The sequence below is a fragment of the Apteryx mantelli genome, chromosome 3 (genome assembly GCF_036417845.1).
Source record: "Apteryx mantelli isolate bAptMan1 chromosome 3, bAptMan1.hap1, whole genome shotgun sequence".
Lineage (NCBI taxonomy): Eukaryota > Metazoa > Chordata > Aves > Apterygiformes > Apterygidae > Apteryx > Apteryx mantelli.
The window spans coordinates 8230999-8258645 of NC_089980.1; the positions used below are offsets into that span (position 1 = coordinate 8230999).

The 27647-nt window shown below is 40.9% G+C and overlaps 2 protein-coding genes across 8 annotated transcripts; one reads left to right on the forward strand and one right to left on the reverse strand.

Moving 5' to 3' along the window:
* Positions 1-567: 567 nt before the first annotated feature.
* DZANK1 (double zinc ribbon and ankyrin repeat domains 1) lies at positions 568-25099 on the forward strand. Of its 7 annotated transcripts, none has more exons than XM_067292642.1 (21): positions 568-677; positions 1746-1832; positions 2496-2649; positions 4029-4146; positions 4521-4617; positions 5417-5541; positions 6100-6185; positions 6820-6937; positions 7960-8073; positions 9243-9335; positions 11364-11486; positions 12573-12680; positions 13416-13644; positions 17326-17429; positions 19587-19661; positions 20593-20689; positions 21896-21987; positions 22860-22940; positions 23453-23580; positions 24019-24093; positions 24352-25099. In XM_067292642.1, exons 1-20 carry the CDS (start codon positions 629-631, stop codon positions 24089-24091), a joined length of 2151 nt encoding a protein of 716 aa, XP_067148743.1. In that variant the 5' UTR covers positions 568-628; the 3' UTR covers positions 24092-24093; positions 24352-25099. The 7 variants fall into 7 exon arrangements, 6 of the variants coding, with proteins under 6 accessions (XP_067148743.1, XP_067148744.1, XP_067148745.1 ...); XM_067292643.1 differs by having other exon boundaries at positions 24536-25099; XM_067292644.1 differs by lacking the exon at positions 24352-25099 and having other exon boundaries at positions 23453-23584.
* BIRC5 (baculoviral IAP repeat containing 5) lies at positions 24976-26661 on the reverse strand. The gene is made up of 4 exons (XM_067292648.1): positions 26507-26661; positions 26313-26422; positions 25877-25994; positions 24976-25643 (listed from the first exon to the last, which is right to left on the reverse strand). The coding sequence occupies exons 1-4, from the start codon at positions 26621-26623 to the stop codon at positions 25560-25562; spliced, it is 429 nt and encodes a 142-aa protein (XP_067148749.1). The 5' UTR covers positions 26624-26661; the 3' UTR covers positions 24976-25559.
* Between the last annotated feature and the right edge of the window lie 986 nt (positions 26662-27647).

The following is a 27647-nucleotide window of genomic DNA, read 5'->3' on the forward strand; positions in this document are numbered from 1 at the left end:
ATCGAGTGAGGTGGGCAGGGGCTGCGTGGCAGGGATCGAGCGGGAAGGGCAGGGGCTGCGCGGCAGGGATCGAGAGGGAAGGGCAGGGGCTGCGTGGCAGGGATCGAGTGAGGTGGGCAGGGGCTGCGTGGCAGGGATCGAGTGGGAAGGGCAGGGGCTGCGCGGCAGGGATCGAGTGGGGAGGGCAGGGGCTGCGCGGCAGGGATCGAGTGGGGAGGGCAGGGGCTGCGTGGCAGGGATCGAGTGGGGAGGGCAGGGGCTGCGTGGCAGGGATCGAGTGGGAAGGGCAGGGGCTGCGTGGCAGGGATCGAGTGGGAAGGGCAGGGGCTGCGTGGCAGGGATCGAGTGGGGAGGGCAGGGGCTGCGTGGCAGGGATCGAGTGGGGAGGGCAGGGGCTGCGCGGCAAGGATCGAGCGGGGAGGGCAGGGGCTGCGTGGCAGGGATCGAGCGGGAAGGGCAGGGGCTGCGTGGCAGGGATCGAGAGGGGAGGACAGGGCGGTGCAGTGAGAGGAGGGAACGCGGGGCCTGGCACACGGTGGGGTGCAGCGAGGGGCTGTGCTGCTCTGGAGCAGGGGCAGGAGCCCCGGCACAGTGGGATGCCCGCAGCAACCCCCCCTTTATCCCACCCATGATGGGCTCCCACCGGCCTGAAACGGGGCACTTTGCTTCTGGTCTAGGTGTGGCAAGAGCAGTCAGGTCCTCGGAGAAAATAGTGTCAGGTAAAGAGCTGATCCACGCACCATCATTTCACCCATGCTGCAGCACGCAGCCCAAGTGCTTGGCTGAGAACTGTCCACACTCGTTACACCAGCTGTTACAGGCAATCCAGCCAAGGAGATGGACAGCTGCAGACAGCACTTATCTCAGTGTAGCCCCTGTGAGTGCACAGATCCGTGAACACCTTCGGTACTCAGTCATTACTATCTGTGTTGATGAGTTAGCATTCGAGACGTTTCTGGAGCACTGAAAGGTTGGTTACAAAACCAAATCTGTCTAGTGTGGACATGTTTTCTGGCCGTGAATATCAATTCCCAAGACCTGTAGTGCGTCTTTTTGTATTCTAAAATGCTAACGTATCCAAATGTAATTTTTCATTCTTGAATTCAGTGACGTAATGCCTATGATAAATCATGTATGGCATCTGCCTTATAGATGTATTTTTAACGTATACAACAGGTGAGGCAAGCTTAAGGAATAGCTCTCTTGTTTTATTCCTTTTCGGGACATCCTGTATCTCACTGACATACATTCTCAAAGCCACAATGAAACAAGGGGCTGGTTCTTCCTGCAGAGAAAACGATGCCACATCTCGATGATGAGGGTCAAGATACTTCACAGTTATTTTCTCCTGGCATGGTATAAGATACATGATGCTAAAGCTGTTTCACCTGAGCAAGTGGAGATCGAACTTGAACAAGGAAGGCCAAACTGAAATAAAAGCAACAGTGCTCATCTCAAGCTCTGTTCATAGCCCTGTAATAGGAGAATAAGTCAAACGTTTCATGGGTCTATAGGATCTTATTCTTTTTCAGTGTGAAGACCCGAGAAATACTGATGAGGACTAGCATTTTAAGGACTCCAGTATTCTCTCTTTCAAGAGAAACAAATCAGGATGAGGAATCTCGTTAAAATGCAACATTTCTCACTGCACTCTTCTGTTAAGAAAAATAATTGTCTGCTTTTCTGTTTTTTGCTCTTTTTTAAAGATCCCTGCTGAGAAAAAATGACAGCGGGTTCTGTCTCAGTTCCTCAGGTCATACCTCTTCGAATCCCTCTTCCAGGGAAGGCTAAACACGAAATAGACACAAATACTCTTGTAGAAATAAAGTCAGGTATAAATAACAACTTTGACTCTATTTAAAACTTTTTCTTATGTGATCATTTGAAACTCTTAGCCTCTATATTTTTGTTTACATTTAATTATGATTTTTGTGAGTATCCACTTCCTTAAGTAACTCACAGAATTAACTTAGATGTTTTGATACTGCAAATATACTTGCACTTAACTTTATGGATACAAGAAATATTATTGTCATAATATATGAGTTCATACGTGTTAGCAGTCTTAATTGCTTCCAAGGTCAAGCTCTTAAGTTGCTGTATTTTGTTGTGACTTCAAAACCAGTAATAGAAAATATCACATGCCAGACTCACTCAGAAGTTTTCCGTACAATTTTTGAAATTCCACCTTTCATTATGAGAGCAATTGTTTTTCCTGTCTTTAGAACAGACAAGTTGTTGCATTGTTTTCATACAAAACCAGTGTATGGCTACTTTATGGAAAGAAATATTGCTTGTAATGAAATTTTGTTTGTTTAGTCACCAGCTTTTCATGGGAGAAATAGTTTTGGTCCTGAACTTTCAATTGTTTATGCAACTGCTTTATTTTGTTTACATGAGAAAAATCAAACACAGTAGTGAGTATTTCCAGGTGTAGAGCTTATTTTGCACAGCTCTGATACAGTGTGGATAATTACTTTCTCTGTGTCTTTCAGATACCCCTGAGGTCACTATTTATTACACTTTAGATGGAAGTAAGCCAGAACTCACTAGGAAACCTGGCTATGGAGAGCATAATACTTTTAAGTATAAGGGACCTATCATGTTACCGGTTGGGAAAATAATGGTCAAGGCACTGGCAGTCACAAAGTAGGTATCTTGTTTTATTTTAGTAGTATTGTGGCAAGGACTAGACCTCCTAATCATGGCTTGGAGCTGTGTTTTTCTAAGCACTCTGTACCTAGTGAATGAGGGGCAGCTCTTGCCAGCTTTCAGTCTAAGTGATCTTCATGAATTCCTTTCGTTGTCTCCACTTTCTCATAATACTTTTTAATCTTTAAGTGTTTGTGGAGCTGATTTATTTCCCCTGGGCCTTGGATGAAGGCCAATGATCCATGGAGGCTGTGGGTGAGGGGCTGATAAAATACACTGTACTTAGAGTTCATCCATTTGAATACAAGCATCAGAAATGCTTGAGGAACTAGTATGGTGCTTTCTGAGGCCAGAAAACATCCAGTGAGTCAACAGATCTATAGAAGTGGTCTTCTGAGGAATATGCTCAGCTTCTCCTAAACAAGCACAGAACACTAGGCCTTACAGCTTAAGTGCAATGTAGCACACACAAAAGCAAAGTAAAAATATATTAAGTAGAAAGAGATTTTGCTGCACAGCCGTTGACTTTCTCCCAACTAACTTCATGCTTAGACACAGACCGTGGGGATACATGCATTCTCTGTCTGTACCCCCTTGTATTTTTATGTTGGATTTCCAAGGGAGCAGAAACTTCCACTCCAGCTGGGGATCTGGGCTTGCTGCTCCCCCACTACTAGCACCTGCCAGTAGCCTTTGCTTGTGCCTGCATTGCAATGAAACAACATTATATTCCCTGTGCAGAGACATGGAAAAAAGGCCTCTATGTATTTTCTGCTATCACTGTCTGGATTAACACTTATTTCCAGTATGTTTCTATTGAGACATTTTTAGGTGAGATAAAGATATGCCCTAGAATGACATTTAATAAAATCCTAAGTGAATGTTTTGAACATTTACAGGCATCTTAATGTTACTGCTGTAATTTAATAAATGGCAGAGAATGACAGTTGTTACCTGAAATGAATATCATGCTAACTGCTGCTTGATTGCGAAAATGAGCGCTTCCATATGGTGTTATGAATGGAAGAAAAATCTTGTTCTCTGTTTCTGTGTTGCTGGCAAGCACTAACTACCCCAGCGGGCAGACACAGCTTAAGGAGTATCAGGAGTCTTATATGTAAAAGCTAGTGAGGAATTAAAGTATCTGTATGATTTATTGGTAACTTCTTAGTGTGTGCATAATTAACTTTAAAAAAAACAAAACAAAACAAAGCAGTAGTTACTGAGAGTATTGCTTAGGATTGTTATTTACTGAAATAATGACCTGCAAGCTTGGAAGCGATGTTCCACCAAATGAACCGTTTTCATTGGGGATTTGCATTTTGCTGCACTCCCGTGTATGGCATGTACATAGCTTTGTGAACATTGGCTTTCAGGGACTGCAGAGAAAGTGCCATCGTAACAAAGATGTTTCTGGTAGAATACAAACCACCAAACATCCTCTTCTCTGGTGAAGAGAATGACAAGAATTTCCTAAAGGATCTCTCCCTACAGGCAAGTTGTAGCAGTTGTAACCCTTTATCTGAGCATAAAACGTTGTATTGTGTTACTTAGAGATTAAACTTTGATTACCTGTACTGTTTGTATGTTATGTTTTCTCTGTTTGCCCATATTTCCTGCTTCAGGCCTTTTGGTGATACTAAAATTTCAAGGGAACATGCCTTTTGTTTTTTCTTGCTTGGCCTTGCATGACCAGTTCAGGTCAGATATTTTTAAAATACATTTATAATTTAAGCATTTTAAATGCTTGTATTGAAAATAAATACCTTAACCATATACTTTTTGAATCATAAGAAGTAACTATAGCAAGAGAGGACTGGAGCAGAGACGACTATTTCATTTGGAATTCAAATGGAATTACTTTCTAGGAGAGTGAAAATGGAGTGTTTACTACAAAACCAAAGAAGAATGGAGTGAATGTGGAAATCAAGCCTGCCTGGAGTGAAGCACCCCAAGATTTTCAAGGTATAGTATTACTTCATAATAGCTGAAATAGGTTTCTACCTTAGCTGCGAATAGGTTGTGTAAGGTTTTTCTCTGTTATCATTGGTAAAATATGGGTAATTTCATAACCATCTCAGGGGACATAGCATTCAGTGGGAATTCCAGTTTAGATTTCTTGACACTGCAAATACAGAAAAAAAAGACTTTCCATACATATCACACTACCTTTTTAAAAACGTTTTAAAATGTCATTCAGTTCTGAGCAACATAACAAGGCCCAGTCTCTGTTTCCCTTTGTGCCAGAATATCCTATTAAACTGATGGGAGTTCAAATCCTTTACAGAGTTCTTTACTGATGTTTGAGTGTTGCTTGCAGAAGGATTCCAAAATAAATACACAAAACAGAAATGAAAGCTTGACGCAGATTTTCTCTTTTAATAAAGGCTGTTATTTCATGGTTATGGCAATGGGACTGTTTAAGAGCAAGGAATCATTTTAATATTTACTCACTAATTTACTCTTAGGAGCTGGTTTTTTGTGGGGTGTGAGAAGGAAGAAAACCTTAAATTGAGAAAAATACAAAAGTAAGCTATTTCAGAGAGGAATGAGATTTCTTCTGGCTTAATTTTCTATGATTCCATGCAATTTATTTTAACCCAAGATCTAGATGTCAAGTAACTTTTTAGAATGGCTAGAAATACATTTAGCCATTGGAATTTAAAACATGAGAGTATGTGATAGTCATGTTAACCTATATGTTAGCCTATGCATGAAATGAATGAGAGTGGAATAATGGGGTGAAATATGGTTATAATTTTAGAGTTGGAGACAGAAAGCAAAACTGCTCACAGGTCCCTGAAAGGATCGCAGCTCCTGACCAGTCATTTGGAAACAACAGGATACAGAGAGGAATCCGTCTCAGCACCACCCACGGAGTCATTACAGGTAAGCAAAGAGGTATGGAGGAAGACTGTAAAGGGCTGTTATCAGAACTGAGCTCTAAAAAAATAAAGATGTGAATATTTGTGAACATAATCTGTCATAAATTAATGCCTCTGGCTATACTGTACTATACAGTATTGATTTAAACTTGCTGGTAGTGACACACTGGAACAGGAATGCCCAGAGCAGTACACCGTTATCAATAAAGAGAAAACCAGGCAGAGCAGACTACCAGTGCTTGCATTCCTAACGATTCCTTGCTAATATGTTACTGAGCTGTAATTAACAGATAGTTATTCCTATAGGTCAGTCAGCTGATATTTAAAACTTAAGATTCAGTCATGCTTTATTGGAAATAAGTAGCAAGATGCATTTATTTTTATTGGAAGTTGTGTGTCCTTATTACAGCTAATGGAGGAATCAGGGTGTAGTGGGTTTTCCTTAAAGCACTGCATTTCAATGCACTTTGTCTCAAATAATACGTGTGCAGTTGATTTTGCTAGCCTTGCCTGCGTTTGCAAACATCAGCTAATTATTGCCAAAGAGTTGTCTTTATTTCAGTTCGCTAGTTCTTCTGCAGTGACTAGCCGGAAGAGCTTAGCAAGCGCACGGACAGCAAGAATCCAGAAGGAAACAGATTTCCTCAAGTAATTCATTTTTTCTTTTAACATTTTTGTCTGTGGAAAGTAACAAAGCAATTGCCTTTTACAACCAAGTTGATAATACTGTGAAGTTCCACAAAAACAAGGAAAGCAAAGACAGACACTGGCTCATAACAGAAGAATGTGACCTAGTTAAGGCTTTGAAAGTCTGATTTCTCTTACTGATGGTTATATTTACTTCTCATTGTACAAAGCCATCATCTAGCTCATCATCCTTTTAAAAAACATTAATATCTGTAGGATCAGAGGAAAAACAGTCTTTCCAAATTGCAGAGTGCAGCCTTCATTGCTCACTAGTCCTGAAAGAGTTATGTGGTCTATCCGTGGTACCCTATATTGCAGCAGCAAGGCCTGATACAGATCTCATTTCAGAAAACATGTTTCCTCATATGGTGAGGAAGAAAGCATGAAATAGCAGCAGCCATCACATTTTATACCTTGCAAGGCTGCTTAGAGCTCAGGGCCTCATATCATAGACACGGGGACATGGCCTGGTGGACAACCGTAGCCTAGAAACTGTAACGCAGAAATTACTGATCTAAATCATGTTCCAGGTTACTCTTTATTATGCAGCAGTATAACACTAAAACAAGTTCAGCCAGTTTGCGCGTATTTTTAGATGTGCACACTGTTCTGTACCTCGCCCGTCCGACCCCTTGGCTCACTTCTGTCAGGAATGTGGATCTCCTATCCCACCTGTGCCAGTACGTCGCTTCCCAGCCCCTGAAGGAGCACAGGTCAGCAAAAAATCATAAAAATCAACAAATCCTCTTAAGACAAACTAGCTTCCTCAGCAGATTACCCGTTTATTGCCAGGAATGCCAATTTTTAGTCATACGTTCATTTGGAAAGTTCTGTTCTGATTGCTTTATTCTGTTCAGCAACCTTAGCGTTTGGACCAATGTAATTTTTAAGTAATGGGACACCTCCCACCCTGTGCCCCCTGCAAAATTAACCATTGATTGCTTCAAGTGCCATATGTTTTAATAAGGATAACTTTGAAAAAATAAATTATGTTTTAATCATTTGTACCAGGAAACATCACCAAATTAAGCATCCTCTTCCTGCAACATCCACCACCCATCTTCAAGAACTGTGTGTGCACCTTATTCCAGGGCTCACTAGTGCAGGCCCGTGACCCTAGCCTTCACTGCAGTTAGCGAATTATTATCAAACAGTAGTTGCCAATCTTGATATGTCATAACTGTAGAAGACCCATCTAATGTGCCCGAAGATATACATGGTGGCATGTGTGGGCATATATAAGAGCACCCTGTTTAGCTGGTTTTATATAGCGATGTCTTTAACTGCCTTCTCTGAGTTCTTCCCAAGAGATAATAACCCAATCTAATGAGTCAGTGGTCTAATTTCTTTCCTGTATTCTCAGAGGGATGTTTTGTCTGGGCCAATGCTGTAGTGTCAAATGGTGGTGGAGGATCATTAGGAGGATCATCATTAGGAAGATTTGAACTATGTGCACACATACTATTATAGCATTTTAAATTACTGAAAACTAACTTAGCACCTTTCTGGCACATTTTTTAGTAGTTAGTAAAGCATCTTCTCTCCAGTTGTCTTCCTATTTTTTGATAGTCTCTGATTTTAAGGATCAATACCAGCATCTGTTGTTGGCAGTTGCAGTTTCCATTGATTTTGCTGCTGATGTAGACTCTAACCAGCAAAATATTGAAAATGTCATGATAACCTTAACTGATCTCATTATGGTCCTTAATAAGATGTGATGTGACTTTTCCTTCAGATGGCACCATGTCTGGAATGCAGATGTCTGGTGCCAATGAATACACCCACCTGCATTATATGTGAAGCACCGATAGCTCCACAGCTGCAGCCCCAAACCACCATCTGCCTAAAGGTATTCGAGAATAATAACAACAAAGTAACCATTTACCTCCTACATTCATTTTTCTAACAGGTGACTTCATTACAAATATTTTGATCTGACTAGGGTTTGCCTGATTACATTACTGCAGCTTTAAGTGTTAGCAGGATTAAAAAATACCTTGAATAGAAATGTTCATTAAAGGTAAAGCATATAAGATTGCACAGGAAGGCATGCTGAAGAGCACATGATATAGCATTAGCAGTCTGACAGAAATGCATGCATTTGTGTTCAATATAGAGTATCTTAATTTATCAACATACTTATGGCCTTACTTATGGCATTATTAAGCATTTTAAGTTTATTAAAAATATCCTCATTACCCTGCTTACCTAATTCGATTGTGAGTGCTTAGTAGGGACAGGCTGGCAGGACTGGGCCAATGGGTCCGTGCCCACAAAGTTAAAGCACAGTCTTTGTCAGTGATCCAAAGATGCTGGTGGTCTTAGCTAGACAAAATTGTCTGATAACTGTAGAGGAACATTTCTGGGAAGAGAAGGATACTGAAAAGAAACTACTGACTGAAGAGTATCAGATAATAAAGGAGACTCATAGTCTGAGGCGACTATCAGCTTGATGCCAAAGAAGATTACAGACACAGGCCCAAATTTAATGTTTTAGGACAGCCCTGAGGTGGGTACAAAGGCAAACCCGAATTAGTTGGTGCCAGCAGTCAAGACATCAGACCCATCATTCTCAGCCCTGGTGGAAACTTACTCCTTAATAGTGACCTGCTGACCATTAAGATCCTCTAGGGCCTAATAGTGTATTATTACTTACTTTTTTTTTTTAATTTTCCTTGCAAATATTGGACCATCTGTGGTGTATAATTTCAGTGACTAAGCAAGCTGACACTAATACATAAAAAGCTCTGGAGGTATTGATACTGGATCTCCTGAGCAAAATGTACCATAGTTTAAACAAAATTGGCACCAATGATAGATTTGTGATGATCAGGCAATATGGCGTAACTAAAGTCTGAAGCCCATAGCACTGACTTGAAGGATCTCTTCTATCTTCAAACGCTGAATAGCCACACCACTTTGTAAGTTCAAGTCCTTAATGACTGGATGGTTTATCTTATTGTAGTTATTGACAGTTTTAAAATACCATGTGAAATGTATTCTTTCCATATTTGAAAGGGCAAAGTAATTTGTCGGGCATGTGGCACTGGAAATCCTCTTCACCATAAACGCTGTGTGACCTGTGAAAGCAAACTGCCTGAAGCACAGACGGTAAGGTTTCTTGCACCAATCACACTGGGGTTAATCATGTCAAAGCAGAAAATTAATATATTTTTTTTCCTCTGGAGAACTGAAGTCATATCCCTTTGTACCTATGTTGCAGAAGCAGAGAATCTTTCCCCTCCTATATTCCAGCTCAGGAATTCCAGCCCCATCTCAAATGTCCAGCTACATATAAAACAAATGCATCCTATACCTTCAGGTTTCTCTTGCGGAAGTCAGGATTACAAATGCCATTGTCAAAGTTCAGAAAACAGTCCTGGCTGAGTGTTGTAGGAAGTCTTCTTTGTGTTCAGATTATTTTTAATTGCAGTAGAGAACTTTAGTATATACATCAGAAATATCATTCTCATTGATTTCAATTATTTTGTGGATTTATTTTATTATAAATCTTTTACATTATCTTTGTTATCTCCATTTGCTGCTCTCCCTACCAGCATACAGCTGCTATGCTTGTATTTGACAGTGACTCTGTACGGAGGTGAGAAAAATGACAATGATCGTTCCACCTAAAATTGCTGTTTTTCAACTCCCAGTTTAGCTTGCTGATTTGGTTCCCTGGAATAATTTTATTTTCTCTCCTGACAAGTTTTATATAAAGCCTTGTGACACATTTCACTTCTCCAGGTTGTGATAAATATAGAGATGAGAGAAGAAGAATGATTTGTGAGTTAAAATGTTATGATTAGAATGGCGACATCCTGAGTTTTAAGACTGTCAGTAGCTAGATGTGAAGGTCTTTTGTATAGTCACTGAGGTGTCATTTCAAAGTGAATTTCAGTAGGAATCTGCACTTACCTAAGATAAACATATATTAACTGCTTCACTGAATATAGGTATTAATATGTGACTGCATAAACTTAAGCATATGACTTGAACGGTGAGATCTGCAGTAGCTAAGAGAGAAAGTTAAGTGCTTACTGAATTACTATGAATAGTTATTATAAATTTTACTAATAATAGTGAATAATTAGTGATTAGTGATAATTAATAGTAATTCCTAGTTAATAATTACTAATAGTGCTGATATTACTATTAATTAAATAGTTTAGATTTAAAACATGTTTAGACTTGTGATCTTGTAAATTTTATCTTCCAAATTTGAAATAATGCAAAACCCCCAAATAAAATTGTTCAAATTGCCATCAAGGCTACAGATGAAAAAAGGGCTGTTCTGTGTTTTTTCAACTTGCTGTTGTGATATGTCATAAAAATCACTCTCCTCAGACTCTGTTCCTTTTCCGTAGTCCTGATTTGCAGAGGAAATAAACTGCATAAGCCCTGAGGCAAAAGCTAACAAAACATTTTTAAACATATTTGTACTAACTAGGATCTATAATCACCCCTCTTGGAAGTCTCAACTGAAAAAAATCTCTTTTGCTTACTCATACAAGTTAATTGCAGTAAGGAAAGCTAGCTAATATATAACCATATGAGCAAAAGAGTGCCAAAATTATGTATGTAGCAAATAAAATATCAAACTGAAAGAAAACTCACTGTCTGAACCCACTTTCCATGCCAAATTACTACACAGACTTTAAAAGGTACAAAGAAAAATAACCATTGTGGTTTGGGTCTTGAAACTCAAGATGTTGCTATTATAATCAGAAGATTTTAACTCACAAATCATTCTTCTTCTCTCATCTCTCTATATATCACAACTTTATCAGCAGAGAAACCCCGTCTTAGTTTTCAGTGTACTTATATGTGGGACCCTATTAATAAATACTCAAAGAAAGGTGACACAGTTGATAAGAGCTTTTTTTCTCTCTCTCTCTCATTTCTAATAAAAAAAGTAAAGCAATTGAATTAATACCACATTTTACTGTAATTTTGTAATGTAAAAATTACAGGCTAGATCAAAGTCAGTCTGCTTATGTGTTGAAAGAATTCTTTTAGGCTGAACATTACTTTGTGTTAGTGTTATCAAAGTAGCTTGCTTTCCCATTGCCCTTGCTTAGCTTGCAACTTTTCTTTATAAGATGTATTTTCTTCCTAATGCTTGATTTATTTTATTAGCCCACGTTTAGAGGAGACACCCCCCAACCTTTCCCCAGCCAGCAAGGGAAGACAATTGCCTGCTCAAAATGCAGTCGTGTTAACCATTGTGATACCAGGTTCTGTGACTGGTGTGGAGCCAAGGTATGTGCTGTCAGGTTTGGGCTTCTGTTGAAAATTATTTCTGTTTAATTTGCTATCAGTGTTTGTGTTGACAAGTCTTTTTTTACTCATTTACTACCTGCAGCAATTTCAAACTTCTCTTCGCAAAACTCTTGTCAGTTAGTACATGACTTATTATTAACAAAATACTTGCTTAGAGCACATAGGATTATGTAAAGAAAAATTAAAGGCTTAGATGACATCCTGGCCCCACTTCAGTTAATGACTTAACGGTTTAGGGATGTAAACAAATTGCCAAGGGTCAGTGAGCATCAGCTCATTGCATCAGCTGAGATCTAGTAAGCGTGTACTCTTTGCCAAAGTAACTTATCCATCAAAGGTTAAAATATAGGCTAAACTAACTCCAGTTGCCTGACATTTACCCTGAGCTATAATCACTTATACAGGCAATTGCCATATATAGATGATGCATGCCAACTTTTTGGCTGAAGGCCTCATTAAGTTCACTAAAGAGAACATTTCCTCTATAATTACTGCCCAATATAGTCTTTGCTCTACTGAGTACAATCAATGAAAAAAGTTCCTTCTGGAATACACTTTAAAAGTATAGTGTTCTGGGCTAAAATCATACTCAGGAAGATTTTTTTTTTCTGTCAGCTGAGTCTACATAAAATGTGAATCTCTCTCCTATATGTGCACATAACCATTGGGCCTACACTGTACCAGGAGGACTCTAGTGCAGTTAAAATTGAACTGGAAAGAATTTTGGTCAAGATTCAGTATCGGAGCACCACACTAGTAATGACAGCGGTTTGCCAAAGAGAAGAAATACTTGTTCAAAGTGAATGTTTAAAAAAGAAAAAGCTGCCAAAATGCTAGATCTCTGAAAAAAATTTTGCCTCCATGGCATAGTGCTGAGTTAACTGAAGTTTTACTGTCTTGCATCTGCCAATGTGTTAGCAGTCTGGTGTCCTGGTTAATACTTCTAATCTAATACCTTTAGGTACTGTTGTTTTAGTTCCTTTTAATTCATGACGTTGCTTTTATATCTCTTGAGCTATGCATCACATGTTGCTGTGGTGACAAGTGTTTCCTTGAACCTTCCAGTTTGGCGCTCCTCCGTGCTACTTTACTTGCTTCAAGTGTGGTACAACCAACCAACCGTACGCTCGATTCTGTGGGTCCTGTGGTGTTTATATGGAGCCCCAGGCAAGGGTGGGTACTCACAACAGCGTGCTTATGGGTGCTGGGGACTTGTTGGTCTCTTCTGAGGTAAGACACATAATGCTACAAAGCAAGGTTTTGACCACATTTAAAAGATAGGCTGGTCTGCTGATGGTATAAATCGATGTGACTCCGTTAATTTCCTTTTTGAGACAATGTTGTGTTCTGTGAGCATTCTGTGGGCAAAACAAAGGATACGTTTATTCTGAGAACTGTTTTCTATGGAAATGTATTCAGCCTTAGCTGAAGGCCTTAATCCAGCCTTGTTCTAAATAGCAAAGTGAGAAACAATCAGTTTTTCAAAGTCTTAGCTCTTTAAGTACTTTTATCTGATTAATCACAAATTATTTGGGTCCTCCTAATACAAGATATTATTTCATGCAAATGTAACATTGCTTTGAAAACTCTGTTTTAAGAAAAGACCATGATACTTAGCCAGGCCAGCATGTGGATAGCTTGTCCTACCAAAACATGCATCAGTTTTGGTTTCTTCATTTTCTTTGGTTTCTTCACATTGGTGTTTTGGTTTCTTGAATATTTGTGATAAGTTCCATCATCTTTTATTGACTGGTAAATATAATCAAGAATTGTTAACATCTCTCCCTTCTAGCCTTTTCATTCCTCCATATTTTTTTTTTTTTTTTTTTTGTACTGCTCTGGTTTGTTTCTGCTTGCAAGTCATTTAATGATAATAGTTACACTTTTCCTTTCCTGCCTTCCCCACAGGCTAAAGGATTCCAAGCTGAAGCTGCCTGGCAGCCTCTTCCTATTTCCTTGTCCAAATCAAGAGTAGATCTAAATCAAAGAAAAGATAAAGGAACCCAAACCATTGGACTTTTTTACCCATCTAGCAAACTGTTGAAGAAGAAGGAACTTGAGATGGTTTTACAAAAAGAAAAGCTGGAAAAGATGAGTGATCATAAGCCTCTCCTAACAGCCATCAGTCCTGGAAGGGGTTAGAAAGCGTTCTTGATTTTATGTAATCAGGGAAAACTCTTCTTAGTTTCCAAAGCCATGGTGTTTGACTTTGTATTTTCTTGAAAAGATTATAGTCTATAAAATTTGCCATCACTAGGCCATTAATTTCCATCTTTACAAGTCTGTCTCCCCACCAGACACTTGTAAATGCAGAAGTCAGATCACTGATCTCCATCAATGGCTACAAGAAAGCATACCAGCAATAATCTAAATTAGGGTTAATGACTCCTGTACAGCTTTACTAGTTTGCTAGTACTTTGATCTCCTCAGATCCTACAAGATCGGGGCAGATGTGTCCTGTATTTGAATTGGAAACCTCTGAGAAACATCCCCACACGCTGGCCGAGGGAGTGAAGTTCAGTTAGTGCTGCTATAGTGCTTGCTGGGAGAACTATGGAATGAAACTTTCTCTCTTAGAGAAACTGGGGATCACAGCTCTTATATGATGGAGCTTGTCTCCATGAAGAACTCGTTTGGAATAGCATTGGGGAATAAATGATGGAAGTTTTGGAAGCAAAGCAAATTAAACTGGGGAAAGGGGTTCTTAAGAGAATTACAAAAAATAGGGTTGGTGGAAACCATTCCAGCTCTTGTCGTCCCCATCTTCCAGCCCTCAAAAGTATTGGCACATCTACATCACTCCTTGCAGAGTAAGACTGTCCATGCAGAGACTACTGTGTCATTACTGCAGAATAATTTGTTTTGCAGTTGCTGGTTTGGTCAGTGAGTTCTTTGTTGAATCTCTTGTCTGTTTGCTGTCATTAAAAACATTGCAATTTTTAGAGATTTTAGTTTTATTATCCTGAGAAAACTCCAATTCCAGCCTCCTAGACCCCAAACCCTTGAAGACAGTCTTATCAGTATTAACTAAGGACATAATAAATGGCCTAATTTGCCAGATTGTCTTTAATGTCACAGGGCAGTCCAGCTGTGGAGTCCGGAGTATAGGTTTACTTTAAAGCACTACAGCATCAAATCATAGTTTGGAGGGACAATTACTTTTTTTGATTGACTTTCCCATCTCTTCAGAGGGTCAACCCCTCCGGCCATTATCAGAGTTATTTCTCTCTTGTGGAGAAAAGGCACTAATGAATGTTGGAATTTCCTGTTTTGGCTCTGTGTGTACGTAACCAGATGATGCTTTTTTATTTTTAAAATTATCGCTAGGGCAATCCGTTTTCCTTCCTCCTTGCTCTGAAACGTGGAGTCTTCCCTTAGAGACATCACTGTAGCAAATACAACACTCGACTCAGCAAGTCAGGGAGTTTCACCTGAGTTAGAGATATTAAGGGATTGACCCATAACAGTGCTGAGAAAATATTTAACACTAAACACTTCTGTATCTGCGCATCAGACGTACAGCTCTTGACTTGTGAGAGAGAAAGGCTGGGAAGAAATTCTGAGCTGCTTTTGAACTACAGTGGACTCTTGCTAATTTTTAAGCCAGTTAGCAAAGGCAACTTTGTTGAAGTCACACAGGTGTAATGCATTCTCCGTTAAACCCTCCCAGGAACTGAGGAATAGATTCCATTCTATACATTCTGCCTGTCCTTGATGTTGAACTGTATATTGACAAGACCATATGCGATCACCCCCCAAAATTTTATTTATATAGGCCAAATATGCCCGTTTCTTGAGTTCAAATAATACCAGATATTGGATACTGTTTTTAAAGTTAAAAACAATGCAAGTGACTAAATAAGTAATTTTTATTCTTCTAGACTATATCAGCCATTAACTAACCTTCTTTGCTTTTGTGAAGATTAAAAAAGAAAATTAAAAAAAAGGACAGGGGAAATAAGAGCAGTATCAAAACACTAATCCTCTGATGCGTACTACATTTCTTTTGTGCTATACTTTCAGTCTGTGTTGATCAGAAACCAAGTCATTTACCAGGTAAAATTGACAAAGAAGCCTCCCCTTTTCCACTATAGCAAACAGTAAATCCGTGTGACCTAGGTGCAACTAGCTATTGACAGCATGAATTCAAGTATTCCATTAATGCTGCCAAAAACCCTTTCAGATGCAATAAAACTTCAGATAGGCAGGAGTATGTTCCTGTCCATTTGGATTTTTTTGAAATGTAAGCTGGGGCTGAGGGTTAGTTATGAACCAGTTTATTGCAAATAACATTGACTTCTCTGGAGGCCTCATTCACAAAGTGGTAGTCTAGCTTAGATTTTAAATTACTGTTTTCAATATGTATTTGGTTTTGCATATGAGACCATGGCAGGGAACAATTTATGTTGCTCTGGGAATCAATTTATTTTCCTTTAAACTTGCCTAATAAATAAGAGTTGCTGTTTTAGTTTGTCACAGTTCCTGCCAGATCAGTCTTGGAAGAGTCTTCCAAGCACAAAATCCCTCATACACTTGCCCTCTCTAGTAAAAGTCGGAGAGCAGCACTTCTCTCCTGACTTGGCTTCTTTTCACTATTACGAGCTTCATTCAATGTGAAGGTCAGAGCAGGATAAGGTCAGAGCAACTTCACTGTTTAAGTTAGATGAGGTTACCAAGCCTACACAATTTATTTACAACAAAATAAATCATACTCTGTACTTCCTATAAGTATGCTCAAAAAATAAAATTAGCCAGATCCTGATAACACCCATTTAAGAATGAGAACAAGTCCTTTTGTTTTTTTTTTCTTTGATGAAAACAGAACACTGCATTGGAAATACTGGACCGGGAGCTGCAAAAAGTCATAATGTCTTAATCTGAGTTTTGAATCCTGGAGCTTTCAGCCCCGAATGTTCCAGGCCCTGTATCAGCATAAGGGATTGCCAAGTCTCTCTCCCGGAGAGTCTGACAGGCAAAGGAGCAGGAAGATGATTAGGGAAATAGCCCCACTGAATGAGCTGAGCGGTCAGTATGGACAGGAACACGTATGGCACTTCCATGTTGCATGAATGAACCCAGAGGACCCCATGGCCTCTTCCTAGGAATGAGCAGCTGGCAAATGTTTTGAAGTACTATGTTAGATGTGGCACTTGAAGCCGCCTGAGAAGGGCAGTTGTCAGCCACATCATTCAGGAAATGCATTTCATGCTGAAGGGTGAGATGGAAGAAAGCGCAGGGATGGGAGTTAGCGAAGGAGCATTTGCTCATCAGACCACTTCTGAATCCCAACAACTAGTTATCAAAGAAAAACTTATGGCTGCTTAAGCTTGTAATGTGCTCTCCTGTAAGTAAGTGGAAGGCATTTATTTGGGGAATAATTTACACAGATTAGAATGCCATATACATTGTGTTACCTTGTCTGCAGTTTTTAGATTTGGCTCATCGTTAACTGTCAGTGACATCAAATCAACTAGAAATGCACAATTGCTTATTTGTAATGTACTGATTTTTGCCTGAGATAGTTTGAGATTCTCCTTCCCACAGGGCTAATTTCAGTTCTAGAGGAAAACTGAGGCATGGTTTTGTTGTGAATAGAGGTGCTCTAGGAATGAATTATGACACAGGGATAAGAGTATTTCATCTTTCTTAAAGCGTAACTTGCCTTTCATTTTCTTGATCAGTTGAATCTTCTGAAAAAAAATTCAATGTTTTTTGTCTCAGTGAAAATATGCTATTTTTTAATCTTTCATCACATAAGTGGAAAAAATATTGATCACAATTTCAGGGAATTTTCTCCTGCTTAACTCTCTCTGATCAGGTTACTGGAGAAAACAGCTGGATCATGTCTGCGCTCACCTTAGAAGCTATGCACAGAACAACCTTGAATTCAGAGCACTGATTGGAGAACCTCGAATGGGAAAGGTAGGAACTTGTGAGTAGTATCTTCCTTGTAGTGTGATAGAAAAGAAAAATCTTACAAAAAATTATTCTGGCTGCTGGAAAAACACTAGAAAATTAAATGTCCCCCTTTTCTTTAGACCTTGACCTGGGGTTGTTTGGTTCTTTTTTTTCCTTTTTATTTTATTTTTCTGCTTAGTCTTTTACTGAAGATTTTTTTCTGCTTTCATTCCTATGGTAGTTTCTATTCTTCTCTCACCTCACAGCTGTGAGAGAAATGATAGAAGCCAGAAAGCCCTTGCTCAGCTGCCTTTACAATGTTCCACAGCAGGCAACTGAGAGAAAAAAAGAGGCCATTGACATCTATGCAGCTGATCAGTTAAATGTGCCCTGCTAGAAATGGGATTTGGATGAAGTTTGCCTCTGCTCATGGCTGGATTACACCAGTAGATAGCAGCAATTCTCTTTGGTCTCTCTAGTCTACTCCCACTGCAAACTAGCATTGGAACAGTGTATTTAAGGCAGTTGGCTTTTCGCACTGGAGATGCGGTCTTCATATGTCACCAAAATGCATTAACATCATTAAAGGGGTGATAGTGAGAAGGTGAAATTTGAAGGCTCTTTCTAAGAGTCCGAGAAGATAGGGGTGGAATGACTGAGTGATCATTTGGTCCCTATCCTGATGGAGACTCAACTCTGCCTAAACTGTTACTGACAGATGTTTGTCTTGAAGCTTTTAAAACTCACCAACAATGGCGATTTCACAATTGCCCCAGGCAGTCCATTTCTGCACTCAATTATCCTTGAGGTTCAGCTGCAGTATCACACCGTTTTCTTTGGCAGCCCTGCTGGGTTCAGGGGTTGCGTCCCCCACACTGCTTCCTAAGTGATGCCGGCACAACTGTTTGTGGTGCTGTCCTGCGGACTGGATCAGTGAACTGACCCATGCTAAAAATAACTCGGGGGGGCAGGGGAAGGGCATCAGTGCTAGTACAAGAGAAGGTTGGCAGTGGGTAGCTGGAAGTGGGATGGAGGCAGAAGCAGGGCTGTGAACTCTTTAAGTTGGCATTGCTACTGAGAAAATGTGGGAAGCTTTTTCTCAATATCTGACCTGAATCTCCCCTGTTACAATTTAAGCTCATTACTACTTAGCCTGTCTTGAGGGATATGAAACACCCGAGAAAAAAGCAATTATATTGAATAGAAACAACTATAGAAAAACTCCTGCCGTACACAGAAACCCCAGGGGTGAGAAATGTAATTGGCATTTGGCAAATTTCACTTTTGGGAGGTATGACACTTCATCAGATATTCTGCATCTGAATTTTATGTCCACTGAGACCTGCTGTGTCCACCAGTACATTCAGAAACTGTAGCACAAGTATAAATATAAAAGATATCTGCTTGGCGGAGATGAGATATAGGTCCACTGCACCTTGTTTTCTTTACTAGAGGATTCAAAAGGATATGCCTGAAAGATATTAAATTGCCTAGAGAGACTACTCCTACTGCTTCTTGGCCTTTTGTCATCCTTTTGTCTTGAAACCATTACTCCCAAAAGTAACAGAAAAGATTCAAAGTGGATGCCAGCTATCTGGGTTTAACGCTTATTTCTGAGTTTTCACACAGATTAGCAATATAATCAACATTATCAGAATTCTCAACCTGCTACAGTGTAACCTTGTCGGCTTCATACCACTTTTATAATCCCCTGTGCACTTTTTATAAATGACCTCAATTCCCATCCTGCCAGCACTTTGGTCTAAATGAATTGACACAGAAAGGTGCGCATGTTTTACTACAGACTGTGCTTCTACAGATTGGTACAACTAAAGCAGTTCACAGGCTCTGCTGGAGAAGGGAATCCTAAGGACTACATAGCCTTTCATGAAGCTGCAAAGTCTGGGTGGAAAACAGCTGCAGTTGTATGAAGCATAGTGTTATCATATCTTTTGGAATAACTGGGCATTTCTGGCATTCTGATATTCCAAAATACCACCTGCCCCTTGCTCAGTTTGATGAGAAGTGATGGTATCATATTGTAAGTATGCAAAGGCCAAAACACATGATTTTTTTTATTGGCTTGCTGATAACGATTATCAGCCCATCAGCGAGGATTATTCCTAAAACTATTTCTGTGTACTTCTGTAAGAGATACTAACAGTTTCTCTTTCCCTCTAGATTACTTCTGCTACAGTTCATGAGGATGACTGTGAAGTCACTATTACATTAAATTACACTCTTGCTATTAACAAGGTCAGTTTGGGGGATGAGGCCAATTGTTAGGAAGTTGATCTAAAGCTGTCATTAGATGAGTCAGCATAACACTTGATATATTTTTTAATTCAGGTCTATACAAGAAATTTTTTTTGTTCAGAGGGTGTTAACTCATCACTTCAGTGAAAAAAATCTTTTTCTTTTTCTGTTGGAGCTGGTTGAACAGGAATCGTTATCTGATTAAGCCAGATTTCATGGGTTATGTTGTTATCTTGCATTTCACTAGTTTGCTATTAATATTAACATTCTTCTTTCAACTGATGTTGTTTAATCATCCTAGCATCACTTAGCTCCTGATCTTTGGCCCTACTTTTCTTCAGATTGCATGTTATGCTCTTAATGAAACAAGCTTAGTAATTTTGAATAGTTTGGAGATAATTGCCAGAGCTCCTGCTAACAGTATTCAAACACTCAAAATCCCTACCTCCAGCATTACCATGTTCCAAAAAACCACCCACATATTTGTTTCCATTTTTTTTCAAAGATGAAAATCTGTCATTTCAAAGATCCAGAATTCAGACTGTATCTTTTGTGTAGCATCTTAAAAAGCTTACCTTGCCAAGCAGTGCCTGAAAAGGTTTATCACTTCATTTGACAAGCGAGGAATTAATCAGATCTCTCAAACAGAAGAGAGATGCTTTAATTTGGATGAGAATGATTTCATAAAAAGGAGGTTGTGTCACTTTTTAAATCAAAACAAATACATGATTCAGGAAAAATCTGCTGCATTATCTTGCCTGAAAACAAAAAGAGCTCAGTTACAGGTAATCATTTGTTTTCTACTAATTTGAGACTGATGCTCTTAAAAACCTATGTATCTTTTTCATATATAGCACCTCTGTTTCATGCTACTGAGATTATTACAGCATTACCTGATAATCTGATTAAATGCCTGCATTTGATTCCACAGGATACTCTTGCCAGTAAACCAGTGAAGTTCAGCAATCATTACCTGAGCACTGTAACAGAAGGCAGAGATGGACAGGATGGCAGTCAGGCTAGTTTTGGTGATTTTTTTTCTGTCTTTATGGTCAATCATAAACTTAGTAGTCAAGAACAGGGAGGCAGTGCTTGAGAGGTTAAAATTACACACTGGGACAGGCAGACTATCATATTGGCACATTCTGTGCCCACTTAAGTTCATTTTAAGTCTCAAAACATGGCTGAATTGAGATTTAAGCAGCATACAGACTCTGTCAAAAGGCCATGAATATGTTTCATCCCTAGAGGACAGCTGGAAAGGCCGTAAACTGCAGCTACAGCTCACTGCAGTGTTTTTAGTCAAGTGATAAAGCTTCTGACAGTTTGCAAATTATTTTCCAGTAGGAGCTGTAAATGGCAATATTATCTTTACTTTTGAGCTGTGCTAGGGACTTCAGTTTGCTACATTTGGCAAACATAGGAACTTGCAACTCCCACTGGTTTCAGTAAGAGCTCAGCAACTCACATTGGCAACTCTTATTTTAGGCAGCTCCTATTGGACTCTGATTTTCATTGAATCAACTATTAATCTATAAAGTCAGCAATAGAATTCAGAAATTCCTATGGCATCATTTGACATACTTCAATTAATATATAAATTTCTGCCAGTTTACACTTCTGATCTGAGACTTTGCAAATAGCAGCCATGGCACAAGGAGCTGGTTTTCTAGCGTATCAGTGATGTGACCATGATCCTAGGCACTCTAGTAGTGCTAGCCCAAAGGGTCCCCATGTGCTGCATAATTTGCTTTTCAACCCTCCTACACATTGGTAGATTGTGTCTCTTACAAATAATGGACATACATATCTATTCAAGGTCCTCTAGTCTTGGTCATAAGTATTTGGGAAGTAAACAACTTCTCAATTGAAAAAATTGCAGGGATTTTGGTCAACACAATCCATGAATCTGAGTCGATTGTTGAATAGCAGAAGCCAGTTTAAAAAAAAAAAAAAAAGACTCAAATCCCCAAAACTCGACACTTCATTGAATCTTTATTTCAAAATAGCAGGTTTTGAAGTCTGCCTGAATGTAAACCTTTGTTAAAACCAGCCTGGTCTGCAACAATTATTTCATCACTTTCTCTCTTGTAGAAAAATGATAAATACTGCTTTCATTTCAATCCAAAAGAAAAGATTTTTTTTTTTTTGATAAATTATTTCCAGATCTCTACCCCTGAGTTCTTGTTAGGATACTGGCTTTGCTTTGAATTAACACTGCTTTCCCCTTCTAGCAGGTGAAGAGGATCATAATCTTTCACATTCAAGAGGCAAAATAAAGCAAACAGAGTCAAGAAAACTTACAGAAAAAGAAGATAAGCTCCCCGTATGTATCTTCCTGCAGTACAGGAGAACTTAGCAACAGAGCTGCACTAACATGAAGGCAGGCATCCAAGAGTAAAAAAAATGCTTTTAACACTGACTGTGGGGAAAAAGGGGACATAAGTCCAACTTCATATAAAACCTGAAAAAATTGGTGGCTGACATTTATTACAGAACTGGAACTAGCCAACTTTGTTCCTGCTCTCTATGAGCTTAATTAGATTGTTGCTCTCATTTTGGACCCATTCTGCTTTTATTGATACAGCATTAGGCATAAAGACCATTGCACACTGATTTGATTACAGGCTTTTGTCAGAAGCACCATCATCTTCCCTTGACCCTTGCTGTCTGGTTCTGACCCCATAGGACATGCCTTTGGCATGAGGAAAGAGGGAAAAAGAAAGATGGGAAGAAAGAAAAGGAAAAGCAGGTTTTTAATATATATTAGGTAACTACTACTAAAAATAAATATTCATTTTCTAAATAAAATACTCCTACAAGTTCTGGAGGTTTCAGCCTTTCATTGTACAGCAAAGAACTCATGCCCATGCTTAATTTTATTGTGCTGAGTTGATCACTGTACAACTCTGGATAAGCGTATTGACCTACAGCTTAATAACTTACAGAAGCATCTGCAGAATCAAGACTTCAATAGTAAGACATTAGCCTGGGTCACCCAACATTTCCTCAGGAAAGTTTCACAGGCATCATGGGTTAGTAATACCGAGGTTCAGTTATCCAGGTACACTGCATCCTTCCCTCTGCTACATCCATGCCACTGTGTGTATTTTCTACCTTTACTCAAAAGCAAAATATGGTCAACATATTCGTATTTTCACTCTGTGAAATGTTACTGGTTGATTTCTGTTTCCACAGCCAGAGTCCAGACAACTACTGAAAAAACTGAGTCCAAACGGGGAAGGAAGAATCGCTTTGGAAGAACAATTGCTCAATGAAGTAAGTTATTGCTAGCTTAAATTTCACTTTCTAGCTCTCTTTTTACTGCATGAATATTAGCCCGGCACATGACTTCAACTTCATGTTTAGGAGGCAACATCCTTGCAATACAACTGACTGTCATCAGGTTGAAAGTGCTTAAAGCAGTCTCCCCTTGCTTTGACAATGCCAAGTAGAAAGAAAAATATACAAATTTTACAATTTAGCCTCAAGTAATCTGTACGGGAAAGGAAAGCACAACCTCTACCTTTTTGCCATGTAGTAAGGTACATCCTGACTGTGGGATCTAGTTTGATTACTCGTTACATACATTTACTCTAGCTTTGAGCTAGGAAGAAACATCAACCTTTTCAGAATAAACATCTAGAATCAATACCCCAGTTTGAACATTTTTCTGTATTGAGCATGAAGACCATTTGCTAACTCAAATTGGCATTATATTAAAGCAAGGTGAAAGCCAGAGAATCTTTATGGCTTTTAACAGCTCACCTTCCCTCTCCTGTGTGTTCTAGGGAGATGATCTGAACTGCACCAACAGCGAGGACCAACCTGTTCCAACAGCAGCTGTCTGTAACAGGCGCACTGATGCGAGCTCCATTCTTGTGCAGAAAGGTGCTAATATCAACCAGCGGTCAGGACCGTAAGTGAGCAAGGATTCTCTGCCTTGGTCTTTTCAACAGGTATACCAAAAGGAATTCATGCTCCAGTTTTGGAGAGGCTTAACCTCCCCATGCCCCTCCCCAAATCTGTAGCCTAGGAGGTAAACTTTCAAAACTAATTAAAAAGAAAATCTGCGCCTGAACAAAGGTAATAGTATTCACAGTTCTTTCAGTTGCCAGCTTTGAAGATTTCTTATCATTTCAGTTAAAAAGCCTGCTGTACCACCCAATTCCTTCCCCCATCAAATTCAACTTACATATGATAAATCACACTAAAGCCTACCTCAAAAAAAAAAAAAATCACTGGAGCTTCTTGCATGTTCTGTATCTAAATATTCCTTTTCCATAGTTTGATTTGGTAGAGCATAACAGGACAGTTTCTTTAGGTAGTAAGTATATTGTCGATTCCTCCTATGCAGGCACAACACTGCTGCTCTCCATGAGGCAGTTTTGCTTGGATTAGAGGGCGAGGAGTGCATTGAAGTCCTATGAGGGTAAGTACTGCGGCTGGGACATCTAGCTCAGCTGCAAGCCACTTGCAGCCCACCTGTGCAGATCTAATCAGGAATACTGAAGGAGCACAGCCTCCAAGCGATTCAACACTCTCATCTCAGCCTTCTGTCCTTGCAGAAAGGGACTTCCAGAAATTCTGAAGTGACTCTACATCAGCAGTTACCTAGAAGCCACTTTACTAATTCCAGTAACTTGGAATGAATTTAAGTAGCTAAAAAGAATCTGTTCTTTATTTACAGCTGCAATGCAAGCATAAAAAGAGAAGAATGCAAAAGGACAATCAGCATATGATTTGGCTGTTACAGCTGGAAATAATGAAGTTATTCCATTGTTTGTAAGTTTGGACAGGAAACACTGGACAAACTTACAAAACCCAGGAACACTGGTCTCGCCAGTGTTTGATTGCAACTGCCTCTTCCCCAGGATCGAGCTGGAAGGTCTTCTGAGTTTGGGAGAATTTAAGCTCATCTGTCCAGTTCTGTGTGCAGACTACACTGGATTGTAGAATCAACCCTGGCCCCATGACAGTCAACTACTTTGTGAAAGATTCTCCCATCCTTTCCCAGCAGTTCCTAGCTCAATTCTTCACTGTCTGTGCTCCATTCAGGAAGATGATTTCTCCTTTCCAAAGGAGTTTTTCCATCCCTGTGCAAGAAGGACCAACAAACTCTACCAAGGCACAGACATTTTAAGGAAACTTGATAAACATTAGTGAAGACAGTTTGACATCTGAGCCAACAGCATTGTAAGCTGTACTCTGATTAGCTTATTTTCCATTTTCAAGTTAAAAACAGCATTCAATGAAGCTTGTTGCATTAAAGGTCAGATTCTTTTCCTTCAGAAAACTGAGTAAAAAAATCAAGTCACTGTTTTGCCTTCAACTTTTATTTATAAATGCATCAACATGAGGCAGGAGCCAACTACAAATAGTGTACACATAACAGGCACACTAAGATTTGCTATGAACTTGTACAAGTTATTAGCCATGTTCCTAAATCCCTGAAGGAGTCTTGAAACCCCTTTCCCCTTTTTATTTCCAAAGGTATTAGTAAGCATTGGTATATTCAGTAGAAAAATGGAAGTGACTCAACCTCTGCAGGAAACACAGTTTTTACACTGGGGCTATGAGCATCCCCCAACTAGTAAGAGCTAGGTTTAAACAAAAAAAACCCTTAATAAAAGGGTTTTAATAAAAGTAACCCTTAATTAAACCAACAGGAAGAAGAGGTGAATCCCTGCAGAAAAAGATTATTCATGCAGTGCATCAAACACAATGTACTTCCTTGCCAGAATCAGGTGACTGAAGGAGAATTCAGAGCTGTTCTGCTCCTCACAGATATGGCCAGCACAAAAGTGTTCTCAGGAAAGACACTGATTCAGTCAGAGGGACAACATCAGGGCATATGTACGAGACAGATGCCAGAGGTAAGTGAGAGGCGAGAGCTGCCTAGGAGGCAAGATTCTCTATTTCACGACGCGTGCACTTAGCTGCATCTTCAACCTCGGTCACCTTCTGAGAAATTTGTTTTTTCTGCAAAGAATAAAAACAAAACACTATTACTAAATTATTATCTATAAAGCAAAGGCTGAAAACCAGGAAAGGGCATACCATCTGACCCAACATGAGACAGAAGAAGCAAACCAATTTGTCAGCACAGCAATAAGGACTCAAGAGGCCAGCTAAGCAACCCCAGGTCTAGGAACAGAAATAGCTTTTCAAACTCTGAAATTTTAGGAAACATTACAGTGCTGATGTCTACATACAATTGCATTTTTCGTTCGTTCTTTGTCCAGCTTCAGGAACTCCTGCAACGTCAGGTTAGCCGGATCCTTCTGGAGGGAGAGAAAAGCACAGCCAGCAGAGTGTTTTCTGTGTTCCTCCCTAAGAGAAGGGAAAAACAAAACAGTCAAGCTGATAACAAGACACACACACACACACACACACACACACACAACTGCACTTTCCTGCCGAGCACTCCAGCAGCCACGAACGGGTCCGCCTGAAGCGTTATTGCCCAGCCAGGATTTACTCACAGCCAGCAGAGTCGTAGCGCTTTGCTGAACGCACGCTGGGCCAGAGCTGGCAGCTAAAGCAGCGCCGTAGCCCGGGGGCTGCGCCCGGCCCCACCGGCCGAGGGGGGGCCCTCTCGCCCCACCGCCTGCACAAGAAGGGAGGCCGAAGGGAAGCCCCGCTACTCACAGGGGGTCGTCGTCGGGCTCCCAGCCTTCCAGCTCCTTGAAGCAGAAGAAGCACTGGGCCACGTCCGGGCAGTTCTCGCTGGGGCAGTGCACGAACCCCGCCGACGCCATCTGGGGGCAGAGGCAGGGCGGGAGGGGCCGTCAGCGGCGCGCGGGCTCGGGGCCCCTCCCGCCGCTCCGAGCCGCCGGGCTCACCCTCTCCGGCGTGCAGGCGCAGCCCTCGGTGAAGGGCCAGTTGCGGAAGGTGGCGGCGCGGGCAGGGACGAGGTAGAGCCGCCATTCCGCGGGCAGCGCCTCCACGCCGGCCGCCATGGTCCCAACGGTTGTAGCGGCGCGGGCGCGCGGGGCAGCACGGGAGGGGCGGGGCGGCGCGGGCGCGCGCGGCACGCCGGGAGCTGTAGTCCCCCACGGCCCCCCGCCAGAAGCCGCCATCACGGCGGCGCACGGCGCGCGGTCCCGCTCGCCCCCTCCCCGCCTCGCCAGAAGCACCATCCACACCTTCCCGCCCCCCCCCTCCCGCCCCCAAAATCGGGGCCCCGAGCTGCGCGGGCTCGTACCCTGATGAGGCGAGACGCGTCCGCGCAAACCCCTCCCGCAATCGCGGCGCTGACGGGCGAGCCGTGCTCGCGGCCTCTCAGCCCCGCTTCACCGCCCGCCCGGCAAGGGACCGAGCCCCGCGGCGACACGAGCCCCGCGAGCACGGCCAGGACTTGGCACCTTGAAGCAACGCCGACCCGGGAAGCATAGAAGCAGCCCTGTAATTTCTGAGAAGTCTGAGGTATGACATGAACCAGAAGGAAAAAGCTGCTTTTTTTTAAATACCACCCACTCCCTCCAGCACAAATCCGAGGGGAAGGAGGATGAGTTTGTCAGGTTGGCCTCCCCCCCTCCCCCTTCTTAAATGACACCGAAAAATTCTCTTGCAAGTAAACTGTGAAGTATTACTTTTACCAAATTACTGAGTATTTGCAGAAGGATCCCAGTATTTAACTGTCTCAGCTAATGTAGATCTACAGGGCAGATAAGCTGACCACACTAGGTGGCTTCCTGGTTGTGAAGTATCGAAGCGCACACAAGTAATTAAAAAGGTTTGGGCTTTGCTGCCCTATTAGGAAAGGGGAAATTCCACCTTTGTTTTCCAAGAAAAGTTGGTTCTGCTGAACTGGGCTGCATTTGGCAACTGCAGTCGTACAGTCATTGCACAGCTCAGGGAAGTGTGGAGTAATCTGAATTATGGGGTGTTGCATCATTAATCAGGGTGGATGCTGGCTTTCTAATCACAGCTAAAATAGCTGATCATGCTGGTCTCGGAGGCACGAAGAGAAGGGAAGCAGAG